The sequence below is a fragment of the Glycine soja genome, chromosome 1 (assembly GCF_004193775.1).
Source record: "Glycine soja cultivar W05 chromosome 1, ASM419377v2, whole genome shotgun sequence".
Lineage (NCBI taxonomy): Eukaryota > Viridiplantae > Streptophyta > Magnoliopsida > Fabales > Fabaceae > Glycine > Glycine soja.
Genome location: NC_041002.1, coordinates 11,346,257 through 11,372,367, shown reverse-complemented (window position 1 = coordinate 11,372,367; position 26,111 = coordinate 11,346,257). Strand labels below are relative to the sequence as shown.

General features: G+C 31.9%; 1 protein-coding gene across 1 annotated transcript; it reads right to left on the bottom strand.

Annotated features, from left to right (window-relative positions):
* Positions 1-24,229: 24,229 nt before the first annotated feature.
* Positions 24,230-25,884, bottom strand: LOC114403405 (transcription factor MYB53-like). Its single transcript, XM_028366391.1, has 3 exons — positions 25,655-25,884; positions 25,415-25,544; positions 24,230-25,098 (listed from the first exon to the last, which is right to left on the bottom strand). Exons 1-3 carry the CDS (start codon positions 25,785-25,787, stop codon positions 24,420-24,422), a joined length of 942 nt encoding a protein of 313 aa, XP_028222192.1. The 5' UTR covers positions 25,788-25,884; the 3' UTR covers positions 24,230-24,419.
* Between the last annotated feature and the right edge of the window lie 227 nt (positions 25,885-26,111).

Below are 26,111 nucleotides of genomic sequence, written 5' to 3'. Positions count from 1 at the left end.
ATCGGTAATGGCTTCTGGTAAAGATGTTTTGTTTTACCATTTTTTTAACTCCATTTGATCTGTACCCGTCGTTGTATTGAATAATTTGAAAATACAATGTCATTGAATTTGGATTTGGGCATTTACATGTTGATCTTCTAGTGGTAAATATATAATATGTGATCAATTCACGCTAATGATAAATACATAAAAGGTTACTTTTATTATATGTTTTTCAAAAGATTTCCTAGGAGTGTTTTAAAGAATTTAACTGCATTAAGAAATTAAGAAACACATCAAGGCATATTTAAGTATATTATAAGGATTTTGAAATTTATAAATCAGTGGATGCCATTATTGTAAGGTGATGTACATGGTATAATTTCCTATTATATATATCTTTTGAAACTTTTTGATTATAAAGAAATTTACTGAATATGGAAACACATCAGTCATTGTTGGAGAAAATAAAGCATTTAATATATATATATATATATATATATATATATATATATATATATATATATATATATATATATATAGTTTTGGTGGTTTGTGAATAGCAACAATGATTAATTTGTGAATACAGTGTGTATTGGTATTGATTTGTGGTGATGTTATTTTTTGAATGATTGTTTTGAGTGTAAATTTGATTCATTGAGGACCCTATCCATTTATATTTGTTTGATCATTTTTTGATTAAATTGTTTAAAATAATATATTGTCAAAGTCATCTTTATTGTATAATTAATATAATTAAAATTACATAGATGCTAATACGAAATTATTTATGCAAAATGTGTGTGACCCAAAGTAATATGTTAGTTGGCTAAATAATAATGTGCTTGCAATGATAGATATGTGAAAATTGTAAAGTTTTATTTTCTTGTGAATAATAGTCCGTCTAAAACATAACTATTGATCGAATAATTAATTGTCATATCATTACATTGACAATATCACTTATAAATTAAATTTTTTGTCTAAAGACTAGGAACTAATATTGTGTTGGTTATTTTGCGAAGATTTTATTATGTGAATTATTTGCATGTGTCTTGTTGTATACTTTGTATAATTTACTAGTTTGTTTGTGAACATGTAATTAATTTTTGTTTCCTTTTTAGTCTTTATTTTTAGTGTTGCAAATGTTTCTACATAAGTAAACAATATCCCAATGTTGAATAAGACACATTTTAAGTTTTAGAAGGAAATCATAGAGATTATTCTTGGTTGTACAACTTTGGATCTGACACTTAGGATAAAGAAACCTAGTTCTACTCGGAAAAACCTAAAGGAGGTTAAAATTGAGAAGTGAGAATTCTTTAATGGAATGTGCTTTTAATGGCCATGAAGTGCTCCATTTTAGAAGCATTTTGGGGCTCTATTTTTTAGGGTCAATGTGAAAGGAAGTTCCTTGAGTAAATTAAGCAATACTTTGCCAAAAGTGAAAAGATAAAGACAAGTAATCTTTTGGCTTAACTTATCTCCACAAAGTATAAAGGAAAAAAAAGCATAAGGGAGTCGTTCTGTTGATGTCTAATCTCACATTAATACTCAAGTCATTTAAGTTTGGCTTGGCAAGAACATGCTCAAGCACTTGGTTTTATCTCACTTCCTGCACACTATGTGAAATTCAAAGTGAGTTATAACAGTCAGAATGACAAATGATCCATCAATGAACTTATATCTCATTATGTGCAAGAGGAAGAAAGTCTACAAAGAGATAAAACTAATGGCGATCACTTGGCTTCAACCTCTTAGAATAAGAATAGAAAGAAAACTAAGGGTTCTTTCTTGGCCTGACACTTATGTTTTCTTTCTTTTCTTATTCTAAGAGATTGAAGCCTAGTGATCATTTTCGGTCTTATCCCTCCACAACCTTTCTTCCTCTTGCACACGGTGAGATATAAGCTCTTTGAGGGACCATTTTTCCTTTTGAGTGTTATAACTCGCTTTGAATTGCCTAATGTGTACAAGAAGTGAGATCAAAACCAAGTGTGTGAATAGGTCATCACCAAGGTCTAACTTGTTTAAACTTAGTTTTGATGCGAGATTAGACATCTCCATAATGTACCCCTTTATGTTTCCTTTGACTCTATTTATTCTTCACAAATATGAATTTAGCCTAAAGGTTATTCGTTTTTGTCTTTTCATTCTTGATAAATTAATGCTCAATTTCCTCAATAAACTTAATTACTTGCACTTTAACTCTTAAAAATAGAGCATTGAAATGTTGTTGGAATGAAGTGCTTCATGATCATCAAGCACATTCCATTAAAGCATTCCCACTTCTAAATTTTAATCTTTTTAGTTTTTTTTTAAAGTAAAAATGGGTTTCTCTGTCCTAAGTGATAGATCTAAATCCATACAATTAAGAATTATCTGTATGATTCTACACCTTAAAAATCATCCCATTCAAAAATGGATTATTGTTTACTTGAGTAGAAACATTTGTAGCACTATCCGTTGAGACAAAAAAGAAAACAAAAGATAATATGTTAAAAAAACAAGTAATTTAGTTACACAAAATATATAACAAGGCATGTGCAAATAATTCATATATTAGATCCATCAAGTTACCTAACACTACATTTATTCTTAATCTTTTGAAAAAATTAATTTGTAAGTTGTAATCTCAATTGAATGATTTGATGTTGACAATTAGTTTTGTAAAACAATAGCTTTTCTTTGAATCAACTATTAGTTTTCACAATTAGATGTTGACAATAATGTAATGCTTTGTTTTGTGTATTATCAAGGTGAAACTTTAAATCTGATTGGAGAACAACATCGACAATATCTATGATATTGTATCTAAGTTTTGTCCTAATTTTTGTTGCATTAATTTATACATTTACACAATAGATATTGCTTTGCCATTATATTACTTCAACCAATTTAATAAAAATTACTAGGTAAATATAAATAAATGGGGAGGGTCCTTAAACTTCTAAATTTACATTCAAACATGAAAAGACTAAATCATTTAAAAAATAACATCACATCAACATTAACATACATTCAATTTGCAAATCATTGATGTTATTAAAAAATAATGAAGTTATCAAAACAATATATAGGATGTATGATATGAGAATGATCATCTTATGTGAGAATGAGAATGACTAATCTCAATCGTTAGATTAAAATGAAAAGACAAACTTAAAACATTTTAAATTAAAATTAAAATTTTATTTAACCATAAAATCTCCATATGATTTACCAAACAAAAAATCAAATATCTTAAATATTTAATTTATGTCAAGATCGCCACTATAATCACACCATTGCTGCCACCACCATTGTGATTGCCGCCACCGGTGGTGGTGGCGGTAGCAACGACGATCATGTTGGTGGTGACGATGGTGGTCATGGTGGCGGTGATTGACGATCATGGTGGTGGTTATGGTGACAACCATGATAGTTGTGGTGGAAACGATCATGATAGTGGTGGTTGTGGTGTCAACCATGGTAGTTGTGGTAGAAATGACCATGATGGTGGTGGTCATGGTGATGATAGGTCTGAGATATTTTAGGACATTAAATTAAATCTTTAAAATATTTGATTTTCTATTTGATAAATCTTATAGAGGTTTTATGGTTAAATGAGATTTTAATTTGAATTTAAAATGCTTTAATCTTAACCTTTTATTTTAATCTAACAGTTGATATTAATATTCTCATTCTCACATAAGATGATCATTTTCATATGATATATCCTCTCTCTCGATAAAAAAATAAGATAAAAAATACTTAAAAATTTCGAACTAAAGTCTCATATAACAATCAAATCTATAAAAGATCTCAATTAACACAACCTAAAATTTCTTAATTATGATGTTACTCTTGTGATACCCTCTACCTCGGCATATATATAAATAAATAAAAGAAATAAGAGATCAAATTTAATTAAAAGTTTTTAAAATATGTATAAATATAAGCCTTTCAAAAGGGTAAAAGGCTCACATTCACTTTTCTAACACCATAATAAAACTTGTTCAAATAATTAATAAATCATTTCGGCTCAAAACAAGGTTGTCCAAGACCTCATACAATTAATATAGCAACTTATACCCTAATGTGACATCCTATCAGAGCATTGTGTCCTGACGTCCTTCAGCACAAGGTTCCTTAAAGCAATTCACCTAGTCATATGCTCCTCCGAACACAAAGTTCAAGATCATCATAGGATCCAAACACAGACAATACATATAGAATGAGTTATCACATTCCTAACTAATTGAGAAAAATAAGACAACATATAGGTATAAATATTATATAACAAAATACAATTTACTTGAGCATAACTCATGTTATTTCACCACACGTCTCATTAGTTTTCACAACATTCGCATACTCAATAGTCAAAACACAATATCATCAAATCAATCAATATAGAACAATACACAAGCGTTATGCAGCAGATACACTAAGACTCAATCCTATATGCAATGTGGTATCATGTCAGTGAAAAACATCATCGGGCGCTTAGGAGTACATGACAAGACAAACCACACACTAGCAAGTCAAGTCACTCTCACTAGGTAATATCATAGGGAGACCAGTCAGGGTCAAAGTGTTTTGCGAGAATACTCCAACCATGTGGGATTGACACAAACTTAAAGGAGCACTCAAACCGGGTGACCCCCAAGGCCTATACTTCAAAGAGTCAGGGCCTCTCCCTCCTAATTCAGGTCCAACCCATAAAACATTTTAGCATACAGACTCTATCTATGAACTGTACAAAACACACGACTCCTCAGTTGTTCTCAAATATTTTTAACTCGTCGCCTTTTAAGGGTCTTAGCATTAACTCGTTGCCCTTAAAGGGTCTTAGCATCAACTCGTCGCCCTCAAAGGGACTTAGCATTAACTCGCCGCCCTCAAAGGGACTAAACATTAACTCGTCGCCCTTAAAGAGTCTTATAGTCGTGTGATTGTACAATTCATAGTTTACAACTCAATGCACACAACATCTCAATCACGTGCATACTCAATTTATCACATACACTCGATCTCAATCACAATGTTATAATATCAAAATAACATGTTATCACACCTCATGAATCATACACACTTTACCTATGAACTATGCAATACACACAACTACTTAGTTATTTTCAAAATCATTTTAAATCATTGTGCTTGTGATTAAACTCGTCGGATTCCCACAATGGATCCCATCACAATACTCATCGCGCAAAACTCGTCGCTCTTAAAGGGTCTTACAGTTGTGTGATTGCACAATTCATAGCTCACAACACAATACACATCTCAATATATATACATATATTCTGTCATTCATCACATGTTCAATTCACCACATACTCATAATTTGAATCATCATTTCATATCCTCAATATAACAATTTATACAAAAGACTATCACAACCTGGGGAGTAAAACCCCTCAAATAATATTACACAATTATATCAAAATCATAGGTCAAAATATACAAATATCAAGAGCAGAATTTATCAAATAATTCTCATCAGAACATCAATATTTTATTTATAATCATAAAAGAAAAATTGCAATTTAATAAACATCCCAAAATAAAACCCCAATTTAATCCTCTAAGGATCCCTATAGATGTTCTCACTAACTCCTAATTGTGAATAACTCATCCCATACCTCTAAGCGGGCTCATATGTATTCCAACATCGATAGCGGCATCTCTAGCGGTTCCCTGAGATTCCTCCAGTTTTTCCTCCGACTGCTCTGATAGAGTTCCCAAACATCAGAGAGATGGAGAAGGGATTGAAGCCTCCACTTGTACTGTCTTCGTGCAATTCCTTTTTCTCTCTCCATGAATATTATTTTGCAAATCCCAACGGTTTTGGTGTGCAAAATTAAATCTCGAACCACATATCAAAATTTCATGAAAATCTAACGGTTAACAAAACCGGGATCGTAGTTTTACTGAGATCATTTTGGGTTTTTGCAGGAAAAGAGAAAGCTACGGTGCGAAGGGTATTTTGCTTAGCTCTGACATGTTTTTGTAATTCCCAACGGTAAGAACGCTAGGAATTGGGTTGCGAACGTGGTGCTCAAATTTTACGACGATCCAACGGTGAATGAGTCCGAGAGCGTAGTTTTTCTAAGACAGGTTTGGTGGGCTGCGGGAAAAAGAAAGAGCTTTGGGAAGAGAAGAGAGAAAAACGAAAATGACGGGAAGATGAGGTATCTAACACGTCTCTACTTATACCTATGGTACTTACAACTTATTATTTACTTTATTTATTTATTTTTATTATTTTATAAAAAAACTCTATTTTATTCTCTATCAAATGAATAAATAAAATACCTTTTTTTTTCTCTCAAACTATTATTTTATTATAACTATTTTTCTTTATTTATTTAATTATAAAACATCATTATTCTCTAAAATTTTATTTACGAAAAAATGGGATGTTACAACTCTCCTTCAAGATTGTCGGCAACCCATCACCATCACCACCACCACCACGGCTGCCCCAACTGCCACCACCATGTGCCATTGTCACTATGATTGTTGTTGTCATTGGTGGTGGCGAAAACAATGGTGATAACGATGAATGTTATTGTAGCGGTGATGACAATAATCATGGTAGTGGTGACAACGATCATGGTGACAGTGGTGGCGACAAGAGTTATAACGTTGATGATGATAGGTCAATTGAGATATTTTAAAACGTGATAATTGGAATCTTTTATAGATTTAATTTTTGTTAGGTGAATCTTTTAGAGATTTGGTTGACACACGTGACTTTAATTCAAAATTTTGAGTGTTTTTAATCTCAAGCATATTTTTTTTATAATCTTGATCTTAATGATTGTTATTAATTGTTCTCATTTCTCATTTTAAAAATTTTCTCATTTGAAAAATCCCTATATATATATATATATATATACATAATTAAAAATATTTGTAATTGTGGATATGTTACAAGTTGCAACATGTGACTTGCATGAGCTTAGGTTAGGTGACATCTTGAGTCTTGACCTTTTAATTGCGGGCTTGTGGGTTAGTTTGTAAAACTTGCAGGATTAAGTGATTGGGCTTTGTTATTCCAACTCAACTTTTGTTTAAGTCTCCATTTTTTTCAATTTTTGATCAAAATATTCTTGATGGAAGCATGTTTTCATTATGGTTAATACACAATGAAAGGTTTCTATTATGTTTGGGAATTATACACAATAAACCAACACTAATTGATACAAATGATTCAAAATCTTCAACTACCATGACCATGCGTTCAATAAGGGTGACACAAATGATTTTGAGCAACCTATTTATCCATGTAACAAATAGAAAAATAATTATTTTAGAATGAAAATAACAAAGGTTGTATTGATTTAGCCCAAATGGTTCATAGGATGGTCCAAAAATCAAACATGAAATTTTGTGAAAAGGTTTTGTGGGAAATTGTCAAATATACCTCCCTTAATTATTAATCAGGCCTCCACTTACATCTTTTTTTCTCTCTCTCAAAAATATCCCTTTCTAGAAATTAATTTCTAAAAAGTATTGGATTGTTCGTAACCCAGCCACACTCCATGACCCACGCTATGCTAACATGCATACTTTGATGCCACCCTTCAAGCAAAATTTTGCAAAACAACTTGAACCATCTCAAGTATCACCCTTACTGAACACATGGTCATGGTTGTTGAAGATTTTGGAGGTTGGTTTGATTTTTCAATCTCACTCCATTGGATAAATCAAATTTTGTGGCATGCAACAACAAATTATTTCATGCTACATTGGATAAGTCTATAAAAGATCGAGAAGAATAGGTCGTATGATAGGTCTTCGTAGAATCATAGTTTTATGCCTGTAGCAACTGACAATTGCTTCTTTTGCTTCCACACCTCCAAAAAGATCCAAACAGACAAAAATTCCCTCCACCCAACACAATTGCTACACACAAACACCATCGTAAAAAACATTGGTTTAGGGAAGAACGCATAGATCGAGAAAAAAAACAAGAGAAGTGTAAAACGTGACCCCATTCTGGATACATCTATTCGCAAGGCACTAATTTTTTACATTATTATGGATTGGGCTTTCAGTAATGAAGTGGAGGGAAAGAAGCAAAATAGGAAGGTGCAGGAAGTTTCACTCTTAATTACAAGGCTCTTGTTATTTATACCCTCTTTTTCTAAGTACCCTCATACCCTCTTTCTACCCCTCAATTACCCATTATACCTTTTTTCTTAAATAAGTACACCCCTTTTGCCTTTTGGAAATGTCTTTCTAGAATTACATATATCTATTTCATAAATGTATCTCCAGAACTATGATTCATAGTTCCAAATATATACTTCCAGAATAAGTAAAATAGGGAGGCATAGGAAGTTTCACTCTTAATTACAAGGCTCTTGTTATCTACAAAACCCCTTTTGCTTTTCGGAAATGTTTTTCTAGAATTACATATACTTATTTTAGAAATGTATCTCCACAACTATGATTCATAGTTCAAGAGATATACTTCTAGAATAAGTATATATTTTTCAATAAAATATTACTTAAGAATTAAGATGGTTGGCAAAAAATAAAAAATTAAAGATGATAAACATTTATCTTATACCCATATTTGTTAATTTTATTTTCATCCTATCATTAGTTTTTTTTTAAATACTATCTAAAATCTTATTTTCATCTTATCTTTATTATTCTTTAAACCCTAATTTTAAACTATCTTCACCATATATTCATTATATAATACTGTATTTTCATCATCATTATACAATATTTTGTGTTTTCCTTCATGTGACACTACGTTTCAAGATACGTTAATCACTAACTTCATATATTATACACCTTAATTACAAAGCAAAGATTTTGACGATGATTTCTTTCCTTTAAGTGTGTTCATTCATTTTTTAATCCAAGTCTACGTTAATGATTTAGTGTCAGATGAAGTTAGTGATGAACATATCTTGAGACGTATTGCTGCATGAAGAAAAGCACAAAATATTGTATAATAATGATGAAAACACAATATTATATAATGAATATATGGTGAAAATAGTTTGAAATTAGGGCTTTTAGAATAAAAAAGATAAGATGAAAAGATTTTAGATAGGATTTAAAGAACACTAATAATAGGATGAAAATAAGACTAACAAACATGAGTATAAGATAAATGTTTAACATTTTTTTATTTCTCCTCAACCATCTTAATTATTAAGTGATATTTTATTAAAAATATATACCTATTCTAGAAGTATATATCTGGAACTATGATTCAAAATTTCGAAGATACATTTCTGGAATAGGTATATGTAATTTCAGAAATACATTTGTGGAAAGCAAAAGGGTATAGTTCTTTAAGAAAAAAAAGTATAATGAGTAATTGAGAGGTAGAAAGGAGGATATGGAGGTGTACTTAGAAAAGAAGTGTAAATAGCAAGAGCCTAATTACAATCTTATTTCAGCCCACAAAAACAAAAGCCTATTTAAATGCCAACCCATGAAAATTGGATTTGTTTGAGTGCTGGGTTAAGCGAATTTTGAAAAATGTAAGGAATTGTTATTAGGGGTGGGAATAGGCCAGGTTAGGCTAGGTTTTAAAAGGCCTGAGCCTAGCCTACCATGAATTTTTGAGACTTGAGCCTAACCTATAGCTTATCAAAAGTTTTTATTTTGGCTCGACCAGGCCTGTTTAAAAGCCTAGCCTGACCTGATAGCCTTTTTAAAAGCCTTCTTCACATCAAGTCTTTAATATTACTGTGCTCTGGAGTAGGAACATAATAGGAAAGTTAAAAGAAAAAGAAATGTTAACAGGAATAAGAAAAACAATAAAAATAATGAAGAATATAAAGGGGCACATGACTCAAAAAATAAATTAAAGTCTAATTATAGGGATGGAAGTTATGGAGCATGAATGTGTAATCAAAGTCTGCTAGTTTAAAAAAAAAATTAATTGTACCCAAAAGATAATATATATATATATATATATATATATATATATATATATATATATATATAGGTCGGCCTATCAGGCTTATAAGACTTTTTAATAAGTCTAAGCCTGATCTATTTAATTTAATAAGCTTTTAAAAAAAGTCTGAGCCTAACCTTTTAATTAAATAGGTCAGTTCAAGCCAGATTTTATATAGGTTAAGTCATAGGCCCCTGTAGGCCGGCCTGACCTATTCCCACCCCTAATTGTTATAGAAGTTATAATCAACATTTTGGTATATTTTAAGGGATCAGATCCTCTCCAGCATTATGTCTCTCCTTCCTTTCTCTAGCACTGTTGTAGACCCTTGGATCAATTATGCGGTAAAGAAAAACTTGTCTCTTTTATGCTCATCCCAAAAGCAAATGATATATAATGAAATCGGAATTCTACTTATGTTACGGATATGTAATTTTTTTTTATAGATACGAATATGTAATGTTAAAAATTAAATTAATCCAATTGAACAAAGAAAAAGTCAGAAAAATAAAAAATGTTAAAGTAAAGTAAACAAATCAATTAAATTATATTATATTTTAATATACATTTTAAAATTAATTCAATTGAGTATGAATGAATGAATTAGATCCAATCCTGGAGTAAGAGTTAATTTCATTCTTTTTAATTTATTAATATTTTTGTTGATTTTTTTAAAAGATTATTTAGAATAGTATATATTATTGTGAATTAGTTTATATTCACATTTGATATATTTCGGTGAAATTAGATTTTTATGTCTTATAAATGCATATATTAAAAATGATAATGAAAATTTAAGATTAATCTAATCCAATTTATATTGTAAATTTCTAATTTAAGCATATTGTTTTTTTATATTAAATTAGAATATCTCCGTCTAAGAGCTGCTAACTAATTTTTTAAAGTATTAATAAGATTCACTTGAAGAAATGATATTTTCTAACATATGTTATTCTATATACACACAACTTGTAAGGCACTAATTAATTGTCTTCTTTTATTTAGATAAATAGAAAATAAAGGTGAAATTAATAAATTGTATTAATTAGGTGTTTTTATTTATTATTAATTTTTATTTAATTAATTATTAACCTTATATCCAAATTTAAAAAATATACTTTAGTAATTATTATTTATTTTTAAATATTTTTTTTTACATTTAACGAATGAAATTAACTAACTTGAGGGATTGGGTCTAATTAATTTCAATCATATTCAATTGAATTGGTTTTAAATTTTATATTCAAATTAAAATATATTTTAATTCAATTGATTTATTTATTATTTAATTTAATATCTTTAATTTTTCTGACTTTTTCTTTGTTCAAATGGACTAATTTAATTTTTAACATTACATATCCGTAACATAAGGTGAACTCTCGTTTTATTATTATATACCATTTGCTTTTTGGATGAACATGAAAGAAACCAGTTTTTCTTAACCGCAGATTGATCCAAGGGTCTACAACAGGGCTGGAGAGAGAGGATCGAGAAGCATAATGCAGTAGAGGATCCGGATCCGGATCCTATTTTAAGGGATCCTAATTATTTTGCCTATTTTTTTTGAAAATATGTTATTTTTTATATTGAAATAAAAGTGCCTTTCATTGATTAGGCATATGATATTTTATGATGAGTCGATCAAGAAATTAGAAAACCTTAGATCTAACTTTTTTTTGATCAGCTTTCTTTGATCACTAAGTAATAATATCCTTTAATTTTTTTAGAATATAATTTTCTCTTGCACACATTTTACTTGTCTTTCGCAGATTTCTTTCATATTTTGAATATCTTAGTAGTCGTTTTAATTTTAATATTCTTTGCATATCTTCCTTTGAACACGAGTTTCTCATGCTATGGTAGAGTTGGGCAATCCATTAGTCATTACAGCTTCTTAAGTGGAAATTTTCTGTGGAGCAATGGATAATCATGACGTTTTTCTTTGGAAGCTTCATGATCATGTCCATATATTTGTCACAGTTCCACTAATTGCTTTGATATGTAATATTTCAATCACTAAAATAGAACATTAACAGTAAAATTCCCGTAAGTCTTGTATTCTCTTCAGGTTTCAATGTTTATCGTACAACTCTTTTCTCTCTCTAGTTTTTTCTTTTCATTTTACATTTTTTTTTATCTAAGGCGATTTGATACCTTCTAGAGATTTGAAAATCGAAATTACGACCGAATAAATTAGCCGGCAAAGAGCAAGACATTTAATTAATGATTAAACCTAATCCATTCACTTCTTTATCTTAACACTAATAATCACATGTTTAAATTAAATGCACATATGTGTAATTTATTTGAGTTTACATACAAGAAAATTATACTTTAGGGAGATAGTATATTTTGTACTATAATACTTTGGAATTTTTATAAGAGATTTAAAGAACCTATTCCGATTCATAATATACTCTAGAATTATGTGGTTGATATTTCTTCCTTCTTTGACTTCCTTTACTTGGTCTCAAGGATGGTCTAGAAACTCTTTCAGTTATTCTTGGTTTTTTAGGGTTCTCACAAAGTTTTCTTACGTGAGACAAAGCGAAAAAATAAAAACTTGATAAAACACTCCTATAAAATAGACTTTTAACATTGGTTATTTAGGACTTTTAATATCGATTATTAACTGATGTGGAAACTACCGATGTTAATTTTATCGATGTTAATTTATCAATATTAACATCGGTTGTTTAAAAATCGATGTTATTATAGCATAAAACAACATCAATTTTTTGAATAACCGATACTATTTTCTTCTTACCAACATCGGTTTTAGGAAAACCTATGTTGTTAGTAAAAAACAACATCGATTTTTGAAAAACATCGGTTTTTTACTACCATTGTTTTGATGTTGTTTTATGATTTATTTTTAAATATTGTATTTTTTTTAATTAACAACCTGTAGTAATTAATTCAGATAACAACTTATCGTTCAAAGTTGTATAAAAATGCATAAAATCAGCCATGCACCAAAAGTTATAAACAAAGTATATCAATATATCATGCACCAAGGGTAGTTATAAACATTTCTAAACAAAATAACATATTATAAATAAAAATTTACAAATTGATAATATATTAGAGTGGTAATGTACTTTATTTACAAATAAAGCTAGAATAAAACAAAGTTAGAAGTTGCATATGGGAATTCAAATATAATTTGAGTTTTAGGAAGCAAATTCTATGTTTGTGCAAAAGCCCTCTATCCATTTTCAATTTTTGCGGTCTTTCTATGATGATTATAAACTATTCTACACTATGTCCCTTCCAAGTTCAAATGAGTGAATCTTACAGTTTTCATAAATAAGTATATGGTACTCGACACATCTTGAAATACAAAAGAAATTCATATTAGATAACTATATGATATCAAAATTTGACATACAGAGACGAGTGCTTAATTACTCACCAAATTGCTGCAAGTCACTTTGTACTCAGTGAGTGACTTTAAAAGTGATTGAGTTAGGAACTTGGTGGTACAGGAAGTGCCATTTAGGGAAAGCTTTTGGTTCAGAGTTGCTTTTGAAGATGGTGAGGAGGAAAACACTTTGTCCATAGTGGATCAAGGTGACCTGATGATTTCCAGTGAGCCCATAGAATTCTCTAAGTTCTGTCCATCCAGCAAGTAGAGCTGGACTCACCAAATCTTGATTATATGTGACAGAGTGCATGTTGCCACTAGAGTGTAGCAGATGCCACGTAGGCTCTAGTTCATCCTTCCATCTTATAACAAATGACATACTCACTTCACCATAAGGCTACATTTACAAATTAATATAAGCAAAAATACTGTTATATATCAAGTCATGCTTATTTTATAATAGTCTTGAAATAATTTTTAACCTGATCAATAACATGAACAATGTTGAACATTTCATTTGATTCTTTATTAATCTTCATCATTATGTTAGCCATTTTCTTCCAGTTTTGTTGATGTTCATCCATGGTTTCTAAACTTCATTTATAATATAAACATGGCATTAATATACATAATACATTTGACATACCAATATGTTATTCCTATTTTGGGGGCCTAAGACTGTGGCAAAATTCTCACACCAGCACAAAGTGCCATTAACAAGCACATACATACAAAACCATGCAAACTAGAAACAAAACTGTGCAACCAAAGCCTATTTTCTATTAGTGTGTACATGAAGCTACTACCATATACTTGACCCAAAAGGCCACAACTATATATAACAAGATGCACTACCATAGCTTAAAAACACATGCATAATTTAACTTCCATGGTAATAACTGTAAACCAAGCAAAAATAAAAAACAAACAACAACACTACCATAGCTTACGAACACAAGCTTCATTAGAGAATCACAATAACAACAACACTGACATTTACACCATTATCAATTTCAGAGAGCACATTTTCAGGCATAAAGCAAACGCGTTGCGATGCCATCACCACCTCACCTGCATTTCATACTTTCTCTTAATTTTCTTTTTAACTTCCTTTCCAAATCCCTTTTTCTTTAATGTCAATATTATCCTTAATGAAGTGAGAAGAGAGGGAATTAATTTTAATAGAACTAAAATAATCCCCCATAAATTTAATATATTTATGTATAACAATCATCATATTAGACATCTTTTCATTAAAATCATTCTATAATTACATGAGTCAATATTAGATTAAAATAATCTGACAGGTCTATCTCCCCACCAGGCCAGTCTGGGAATTAAGCCAATAACATGGAATTTGGATTTTGCATCATGGGCAGTATTCCCGCAATGGTTACAAGTTGTCCCCTTCTCTTTCATTTGAACAGCGGCAACATTTACTCCTGTTTAATTTGCACAGCGAAGCCTACAACTTCTCCTCGTTCTTCCTTGCCTTTGGCAATATTTCTGTGGCATTCCTCTTGTACGATCACATATACTTGACTCACATTCGGCAGGGGATCCATGCTCAAGATGCTAGAGCGTATGGTCCTATACATTGCATCATCCAAGCCCATGATGGACCTTCTATTCCTACCGTTTCTTATTCAACTCTCCCGCAATATTACAACTACATCTCCCGCACTTGCACGCCAGAGTTGGTTCATAACTCGCCAATTCATCCCACATAATCTTCACTCTTCCATAATACGTTGCTATTGCTTGACCCATTTGTTTACACGCAGCCAAGTCTGCCTTAAGTTGATAAATTCGTGGCCTTTTTCCAACAGAGAACCTCTATCGAGTGTCCTCCCACATGTCTCTGACGCTCTCCATATAAGAGATGGTAGAGCGCAAACTTGGTTCTATGGTATTTAGGATCCACGCAACTAGCATGGAATTTACTAGCCACCAATCCTCCGCATCATCAGAGTCATCTTTCAGCTTTGTCAATCTCTCGTCAAAGGAACCCTAATTTCTTCTTTGCTCATAGCGCGTTCCGTATTGATTTCACCCATTCTTCGTAATTATCTCATTTCAGCTGAATGGGTTTGATCAACATCCCAGGATTGTCCGATGGGTGCAGAAAATAACGGGAGACGATTGCTATTTCTTTTCCAGATTTCTCATCGCTCTTTTTTTCGTCATTTTTTCCACTTGCCATGGTGGTTCTTGGCTTCAAAGACTCACAATTTGAGTTCTAGCTTTCCTCACGTTTGATGCGCGTGTTAACCTAACTTTGGATACCATGAACAAATATCACAGAATAGGTGCAAAACTGCCTCTGTTCTATTCACGATTGAGTCAAAATATATATACAAGATATCAAGCAAAAACGAAAAAAGTAATATTGCAGCAAATATTTAGTTTCTATAATTATACTCCTAGACTTCTGCATAATATTATGTTGTAGAGATACTCCTATAGTCACGGTACAACTTTCCTACTTTCCCAATACATACCAACTGATGCATGCCTTTGTGAGTACTATTTGTAATCAATACTTAAACATCAACCAAGTTTGAAATAATATATTTTGAAATCGAACAACTATTTTTTTTACATATATTTTTAAAAATAGAAAATAATTATTTCTTAATGTTATTAGGCACTAAATTAATTTATCAAATAATTTAAATATTGTTTTATTACAAAGTTGTTGAAAATGTTAACAAAGAAACCCTACTCGAATCACAAACAGGTCAATTCAAGACCCAATTAAGCGGATAAAGTCACTGCTTTAGTTTTTCCAAAAATATTTGAAATTACTGATGAAATTTTTAAAAATTCAAAGAAATATTATATTATTTAAAAGTCTGTCTGATCCTACTGTAACTTTTACTTTTTTCTATGAATATCAATGACTTGTTAAATACTATTATTAGTTGTAGATTAACATGATTATGTTTTTTTTTCTTTCTTTCTTATATCAGCAACATAAAATATATTAGATAAGGGTAGCAAGGGGTATCCAACCACAAAAAAAGTTCATACTTTTATAAGACTTTCTTGTAAAGTGTAGGATCCACTGACCATTCGAGAAAGAAACCGAAAAGCTCTACCCAAACAGTTAATCACGATTATGGTTTAAATTTTATTAAGCCTAGTATATTCAGCATTTACAGCCTCTTTTTCGAAGATATATAATATATTTTTGTACACCCTTTCAAAAAAAAAAACTTTTATATTGATTGGTGTTTTATCAATTATGTTTGTACAATTACTAGGTATTGCTGGTACCTTTGATATATCAATATATTATATTTGCTGAAAAAAAATGGTTCGGGCTGAGTTAAACAACATAACCTATCGTTTTATTCTATTTTAAATTTTTTCCCTTTGAAACTGTAAATATGTTGTATAAAATGATTCATACAATCGGGCATCAATCAATTCTTGACTCCTACAATTTTTTCATCAGATTAATGTTATAATGTGATTCTTTCCATTCTTGTTGTCATCTGTGGTGTGTGACTCAAAATCATAAATGATACAAGTGGGAAGACTTTAAGAGGTGCTGTTATAACTGAATTCAGTTATGATAACTGAATTGGTTTTGGCACCAAAGCATAGCTAGAGTGTATATATATATATATATATATATATATATATATATATATATATATATATATATATATATATATTCTTGATCATGTAATGTAGGGGGGTGGTTTTGAGAGTAACTGAAAACAGAGAGGCAAAATCAAAGTTGCTGCAGAAATTGAGAGAGTTCTAAAAGGAGGTAGTGTGCTAGGTGATTGAGAGAGGTTTTGAAGAAGAGAAACCAAGAGAGATCAAAGCTAGCTGCTGCTTGTATTGAACTTGTAATTTCATGATCAATGTGATGATGAGGAGCTGCACTTTCCCGTGGATGTAGACACATTGCCGAACCACGTAAATCTTTGCTTCTTGCTCTGCTGTGTATTGCTTGCTGTGTTTTTCTTGTATTTGATCTTGTGCAGGTTTAAAGAATAGCAGCATTTATACGAAAAGAACCAACAAGTGGCGCCGTCTGTGGGGAAAAGGTCAAGATCAAGAAAGATGGGAACAACAAAGTACGATATTGAGAAGTTTTCAAGGGAAAATGACTTCGGGTTATGGAGAATCAAGATGGAAGCAATCTTGATTCAACATGGCTTTGCAGAAGCTCTTAAAGGAGAAGAAAGGATGTCTGAATCTCTAAGCTCAAAGGAGAAATCAGAGATGATTGATAGAGCAAGAAGTGCAATCATTCTATGCCTTGGAGATAAAGCTTTAAGAGAAGTTGCAAGAGAAAAGACAACAACCTCAATGTGGCTGAAACTGGAGTCATTGTATATGACAAAGTCCCTTGCAAATCAGCTATGCTTGAAGCAACAACTGTACACCTTCAAGATGACAGAGTCAAGAACAACCACTGAACAATTGGCTGATTTCAACAAGATTCTTGATGATTTGGAAAATATTGAAATAAAGCTTTAAGGGGAGGATAAAGCTCTTTTGCTTCTGAATTCCTTACCAAAATCCTTGGAACATTTCAAGGATGCAATTCTTTATGGCAAAGATCAAGACATTATCCTAGAAGAAGTTCAAACCTCAATAAGGACCAAGGAGATGCAAAAACAACAAGACTCCAAATCTGAGGATAATGGTGAAAGCCTGAATATTTCAAGGGGAAGGAATGAAAAGAAGGGAACAAGAGGAAAGAAGCCCAGATCAAGGTCAAGGGATTCAAAGAATGGCCAGAAAACAAAGTTCAAATGCTTTAATTGCCACAAAACTGGTCATTTCAAGAAAGATTGCCCAGACAAGATCAAGAAAGGATCTTTGGACTTTGCTGACATTGTTGAAGCCTCTGAAGGTTATGAGAGTGCAGGTGTTTTAGTAGTTTCTAATACCAAAACACAAACAGAATGGATTATGGATTCTGGATGCTCATATCACAGCAGTCCGAGAAAGGACTATTTTGAAACCTTGGAATTGAAACTAGCAGGAGTTGTACTGTTAGGAGATAACTACCCCTGCAAAGTACAAGGCATTGGAACTGTGAGATTGAAGATGTTTGATAATAGAGAGTATCTACTAAAAAATGTAAGGTACATTCCAGAACTCAAAAGAAATCTTATTTCCATAAACATGTTTGATGATCTAGGATATTCAACTAGAATTTTAAATGGTGTTCTTAAGATTTCAAATGGATCTTTAATCATAGCTAAGGGTAACAAGAATAAAAGTAATGGCTTGTTTATTCTTGAAGGTTCCACTATTGTTGGACATGCATCGATAGCTAGTAATACATTGATTGATAAAACAAAACTTTGGCATTTGAGATTAGGTCATGTTAGTGAAAGAGAATTACATGAACTTGAGAAACAAAATCTACTAGGTGGTGATAAACTAGATAAACTTGAATTTTGTGATCATTGTGTGCTTGGTAAATCACATAGAATAAGCTTTGGCACGGGTGTTCATGTTTCATCTAGGCCTTTTGAGTATGTGCATTCAGATTTATGGGGACCATCTAGAGTGAAAACTCATGGTGGAAGCTCATACTTTCTCACCATCATAGATGATTTCTCAAGAAGAGTATGGCTGTATGTTTTGAAAAATAAGTCAGAAGCTTTTCAAAAATTCAGAGAATGACATACTCTTGTGAGAAATCAACTTGGTACAAAATTAAAAGTTTTAAGGACTGACAATGGCCTGGAGTTTGTTTCAGAGCAGTTCAATGAGTTTTGTAGGAAAATAGGCATCAAAAGGCATAAAACAGTCCCTCATACTCCACAGTAGAATGGTTTGGCAGAAAGAATGAATAGGACCATTTTGGAAAGAGTGAGGTGCATGCTTCTAAGTGCAGGACTGCCAAAGACCTTTTGGGGAGAAGCTGCAAACACAACAACATATTTGATTAATAGATGCCCTTCATCAGCCTTAGGTTTCAAGACACCAATGGAAGCTTGGAGTGGTGAACCACCTGATTATTCAGGATTAAAGGTGTTTGGATCACTGGCCTTTGCTCATGTTAAACAAGGAAAGCTGGATGCAAGGGCTGTAAAGTGTGTGTTCATTGGCTATCCTGAAGGAGTTAAAGGGTACAAGCTGTGAAAATTGGAACCGGGTGAGACAAGATGCATCATCAGCAGGGATGTAACCTTTGATGAGAGAAGAATGACAATGCTAAGTAAGGAGCAGAAGGATAACAACTCAAGTAGTGAGAATACCAATTTTGAGGTGGAGCATTCTGAAATTTTAGATCATGATAGTGGAGATGCTATTGATCACATTGATCAAGGAGAAGTTGGAGATAATGAAGAGCTGGTTACTCAGCATGACTTGTCCAATTATTAATTGACTAGAGATAGAGAAAAAAAGGGTGATAAAGCCTCCAAAGAGGTATGGTCATGCTGATATTATTTGCTCTGCCTTGAGTGTTGCTGAGGAGATTCAAAATTCAGAACCAAAGACCTAGAGGGAAGCAATTGAAAGTGAAGACAGCTAGCTGTGGCTTCAGGCAATGAGTGAAGAAATGGAATCTTTGAGAAAGAACAAGACCTGGATACTTGTGGATCAACCCAAGAAGCAGAAGGCTGTTGGATGTAAGCGGATTTTCAAGAAGAAAGAAGGTATTCCAAGAGTAGAAAGGCCTAGATTCAAGGCAAGATTGGTAGCAAAAGGCTTTACACAGGTTGAAGGAATTGATTACAATGAGATTTTTTCACTAGTTGTGAAGCATTGCTCAATAAGAATCATACTTGGTCTGGTAAATCAATATGATTTGGAACTTGAACAGCTGGATGTTAAAACAACTTTTCTCCATGGAAATGTGAAGGAAACCATTTACATGAACCAGCCTGAAGGTTTTGAAGAAGGGGAGAACAAGGTGTGCTTGCTGAAAAAATCTTTGTATGGACTAAAGCAAAGTCCTTGAATGTGGTACCTCAAATTTGATGAGTTCTTGATCAGATATGGCTTCATTAGAAATAGATATGACAACTGTGTATATATCCTGAAAAGGGGAAAGTGTGCGTTCTTTACCTTCTCTTGTATGTGGATGACATCCTCATAGCTAGTGCTAATAAGGAAGAGATTAGGAAACTCAAAGAAAGCTTGGACACAGAATTTGAGATGAAAGATCTAGGATCAGCTAGAAGAATACTCGGGATTGATATTCATAAGGATAGAGCAAAGGGTGAATTATTCCTGTCCCAAAGCAATTACCTCAAGAAAGTGGTGGAAAGGTTTAGGATGCATAAAAGAAAACCTGTTAGCACTTCACTTGGTCATCATACAAAGCAATCTTTTATTCAAGCACTAGGAACAACTGAAGAAAGGTCTAAAATGGATCAAACACCCTATGCCAGTGGTGTTGGAAGCATAATGTATGGAATGGTTTGCAGCAGATGACTTGGCTCATGCTGTAAGTATTATAAGCAGATTCATGGGAGATCCTGGCAGTGCACACTGGGAAGCTGTGAAGTGGACACTAAGGTATCTAAATGGATCTTTGAAAGCTGGATTAAGGTACAAGAAGATAGCACACGAGGCAGCAATCACAGGCTATGTAGATGTAGATTTGGCAGGAAATGTAGACACAAGGAAATCCTTAACAGGATATGTGTTTACTTTGTTTGGTACAACAATCAGTTGGAAAGCAAATCAACAATCAGTTGTTGCTCTTTCAACAACTGAAATAGAGTACATGGCCCTAGCTGAAGGAGTGGAGGAAGCAATCTAGCTTAAAGGTATGATTAATGAACTTGGAATAGCACAAGCTTGTGTCACAATTCATTGTGACAGCCAAAGTGCCATTCACTTAGCAAATCACCAAATGTACCATGAGAGGATAAAGCACATAGATGTGAAACTACACTTCATCAGAGATGTGATTAAATCTGAGAAGGTGAAGGTGGAGAAGGTTTCAATAGAAGAAAACCCGGCTGATATGTTCACGAAGTCCCTTTCTAGTGTCAAGTTAAAGCACTGCTTGGACTTGATAAATTTTGAAGATGCCTAAAGCAGAATGGTAAAAGTGCAGCCCTGAATTGCAAGATAAACACTCGCTGATTTGGAGTCAAGGTAGAGATTTGTGATGTGTGACTCAAAATCACAAATGGCACAAGTGGGAAGACTTTAAGAGGTGTTGTTATAATTGAATTCAGTTATGATAATTGAATTGGTTTTGGCACCAAAGCATAGCTAGAGTGTATATATATATTCTTGATCATGTAATGTAGGGGGGTGGTTTTGAGAGTAGCTGAAAACAGAGAGGCAAAATCAAAGTTGTTGCAGAATTGAGAGAGTTCTAAAAGGAGGTAGTGTGCTAGGTGATTGAGAGAGGTTTTGAAGAAGAGAAACCAAGAGAGATCAAAGCTAGCTGCTGCTTGTATTGAACTTGTAATTTCATGATCAATGTGATGATGAGAAGCTGCACTTTCCTGTGGATGTAGGCACATTGCCGAACCACATAAATCTTTGCTTCTTGTTCTGCTGTGTATTGCTTGCTATGTTTTTCTTATTTTTGATCATGTGCAAGTTTAAAGAATAGCAAAATTTATACGAAAAGAACCAACATCATCCATTATATATCTACATATTTCATTCTCTCAACTTTTCTTTACCTCCTTTAAAAAAAGCTTTTCTTTTACCCGTCCCATTAAAACCCCTTCACTTATTTAATTTGTTTAACTTGCCATCATAATTTGGTCAATTTGGCCATTTTGTCCCCTCAAATTGCTAATTAAATAAGAATATTTCCTCAACAATTTCAAATAATTATGAATCTTATGCTACTAGAAATGCATATTGACTAATGATATGATCGATTAAATATATAAATGAAAAATAACTCTGTTATCTTGCAAGTCATCTTGTAAGTCAATTTTATAGATTGAATTAGACCTAAATTTAAATTAAAATATTAAAAATTTCACATTAATTAATAATATAATTAAGCTAAACTAAGGTTGAATTCAACTTAAATTTAGATTCTAAAATTTTACACAGACACATGACTACATCAATATATACAAGGAGACAAGCTCCTATTACATATACATATTTTTCATTAACAGTTATTAAATATACATTCAAGCTTTATCTATTGAAAAATACTATAAAGAGAAAAGAACATATGTAATAATGTATTAATAGTTAAATTCTTTTTACACTGTTTTCAATTGCAGTTATTTAAACTTTTTTATATTATCAATTACTGTTCAATTTTATTACTATTAGAAAATAATATGTTAACCTTTTATAAAAAACATTTACACTAACAATAATTATCTTAAAAGTCTTATAAAATGATTTCTAATTAATTAATAATATAAAAATATTTACACTAACAATGATTTTTTATTATTATCAGCAAATATAAATTTAACTCATGGACACCACCACCGTAATGTTCATTACATTGATAATGTATACATATTGAACTTTAAATAAATTAAATTATTTTAGAAAAATATTTCTTAAAATTCGTTATAAACTTGCATAAATGTTAGACAGTTAACTATAAATAATAGTAAATGAAAGAAAAACATCACACCCAGTGGAAAATTGCATGATAGCTATATGCTAATAAACAACCAAAGGTGTCGGATTAGGTTCTTTGGCATCTCTTTCAAATAACTTATTATTTAATCATCTTTCCTGTTGCTTTGACAAATGACAAGCATGCTCCTTTGACTTTCATCTGTTGTTTGAGTAATTTTCTATTACTAACAATTTATGCACCAAAATTGACAATTTATTTTGCACAACCAAATTTATTTTAGACCTGAACAGTAGTTCTTCATCTGTATCTCTCGACCGAAAATAAAAAATTAATTTTCTAAAATATTAAAATCTATTTAAGAGATTAATCTCTTTCACAATTTTTAACAAACATAAATACATAAGAGGCAACGACTTTGATTAGTATGATTGGGGGTCATTACTAAGAAAAGTTCGGTCAATCCCTTGTAAGAAAAGGAATATTATAATCCACCTACTCACTAGAAAACATGTCATTATAGCCTTCGTTTCTATTGGTTGAAGTTGTTATTATGCACATATTACATTCAGTAAGTATTTCTTAATCAACCACATTGAGAAGAAGTGATCAATTGCCTCAACCTGCTAACTTTTTTTTTTTGTCCTTATTAGCGATATTAAAAATTAAATTACCTTGACAATTACAGCACCTTTTAGGTAAAAAAAAAAACTGAACGATACTTTATTTTCAGGGTTCAAAGATTTTTCAAGTTTCAGTGACGATACAACGTTAAAAACTAAATATTAAAATAATACTATGTTTGAATTAAGTTGAAGGGGGTAGAGTGTTAATTTGATCATCTCGAATAACATTTTACAACTTAAGAGTTATATATACCATCCAAGACGTTGGTGTAGTTGATCGAGACTCCTAACTACTGGGTCCCTCTCCCATTATTGGGAATCCTCTTGCGTCACTTTCAACATTAATTTATCTGTTTGATATATACTATCCACAACAATCAAAGTTGGGTGGGAAAAAAGCTGATATACCAACAAAAAAAAACCCTGAGCGAATTTCGTAATAATTTCTTATTATTGTTATTTAACTGTAACTTAAAATGATTGAAACATTTAAAACTTCTTTTAGGAGGTGAGATTGTAGATCGTGATAAAAATATGCATAAGAAAACCTGCAGATCATCAATATTAGTCTACAAATAGATTGAATTAGATAACACTTAATCAATAGATTTTTTTTTTTTCGTTTCTGCATCGCATGTACCAGAAAAATTCATATCAGCGATGAACCAATTTACATATAATTTTAAAAAATTTGTCACTATTTTTTTTTTATGTTATTAGTGACGAAAAACTAATTATCATCACTAAATTTTCTCACTATCCGTCTCCCTAAAAATCATATTGAATCGATACCTTAAAGACAAAGCCACCAAAGCCATTTCATGCATTCATGAAAAAAATAAAAAAAAGTTACAAAAAAGAGAGTATCATGAATGTATTCAATACAATGAACATTGTATACAAACGAACACACAATATAGGAGTTATAATAAACATTGTAAGACTATAGGACTAACTAATATAACACTAAATTCCTGTCACGTTACACAAAATATTAATCTCAAACTAGGAAATCATTTTGAACAAAGGGTCCTCTAGTAGGAGCTCCGGCCAAATAGTGCAATTATCTTCCACATTAGTCAATGAAATCTCCGTCACAGGTGGAGCCACAAGGGAAGAAGGAGAAGAAGGTATAGTGCTTGAACATGAAAGAAGCCATGGAGAATTGGGATAACTTTCTCCTCGAGAAAATTGAACCATGTCCTTATTACTTATTGGTGCTTCATATGAACAAGGATGTGTTTTCAATTCAGGCATGTGATAGAAAGGCATGGTACCATTAGATGACATAATAATGTTCTCAAATTGATCATTTGAAACATTGATGGTGTCCTTGTTCATGAAGGTACTGTTTATTATGCTATCAATTGTGTTAGGATCTGCATCAGTTAATGAAGCTTGTAGCAGCAAGAGGTGTTGCTGCAAGCATTGGAGCCTGGCCAATTCCTGAAGCCTTGCAAGGTTTTGTTCCCATGGTTGGTGTTGGTGAAGATGGTCCAAGTGTTCTTTGAGGTTAGCCAGTGCTATGAGATGGGACAAGCCTGTGAAGATATCATCAATTCGAGGCTGGTGTGTCATTGGATCATATCCCATTTGAATCAGCTTCTTCTTGAGATGGGTGTTCCAAAAATTCTTGATTTCATTATCTGTCCGACCCGGTAAGTGACTTGCTATTGCAGACCATCTAGTCAAAAGGAGAAAAAAATTGAAGAACATAAGCTTCAGAATAATCAAATTAATATAATTTATTTTCTCATCGATCCCTAGCTATTCTATTAGACTACTACAAAATTCCTGTACGTAATGCATAAAAAACAGTTTTTATAAGAGAAATTTATGTAGTTAAATATATAATAAGAGTACATGGAGACTCCAACCCATATAAATTAATGGAAATCACAATAAAGTTATCCATAATTAAGAGCAGTCTTCTAATTAAGGATATAATTAACATCAAAACACATTAAATAAAAGGTACTATAGTGGTGTTGAATATTTACTTGTTTCCAAGGACAGCATGGAGATCCAGAATTGTTTGTTCTTCTTCTTGGGAAAATTTCCCTCTTTTAATATCAGGCCTCAAGTAGTTCGTCCACCTTAACCTACAACTTTTGCCACACCTGTTGAGTCCTATTACCAAATACAAATGACCATCCCCATTAGTTATATATGTGGCATAAGATGAGAAAATATTTAATTATGAGATTCTTGACACTAAAATACAATAAATATAGTAGTACCTGCAAGTTTTGGAAGAGCCCTCCAGCTTGCATGACCATATTTTTGAATGTGGTCAATAAGCTTTTGATCTTCTTCAGGTGTCCAAGGACCTTTCTTCAAGCCAATTTCATCACAACATGGAGATCTTCCCATATCTATTATTTTATGGTATCCTAGTTATTCTGTCTTTTCTTCTTTATCTTCTCTTTCTCTTTCTACGAAGGAAGCTGAGTCACTTCACTTCCTTCAATTTAAATGTGGGAAATTGGGGAAGGATGCTTCCTAGTTCCTACACTTGCAACCTAAATGGCAGCTTTCTATTTATAAGGCGAATATATGGTGTCTAGCGGTCCACAACTAGGTTTAATTAATATAAGTTATGAAACTGATCATCACGTGTTACCTAAAACAAGCGTACATTTTCTTATGCAAAAGGACATAAAACCTTTGTCAACCCATATAGTGGTTGGTTACTGC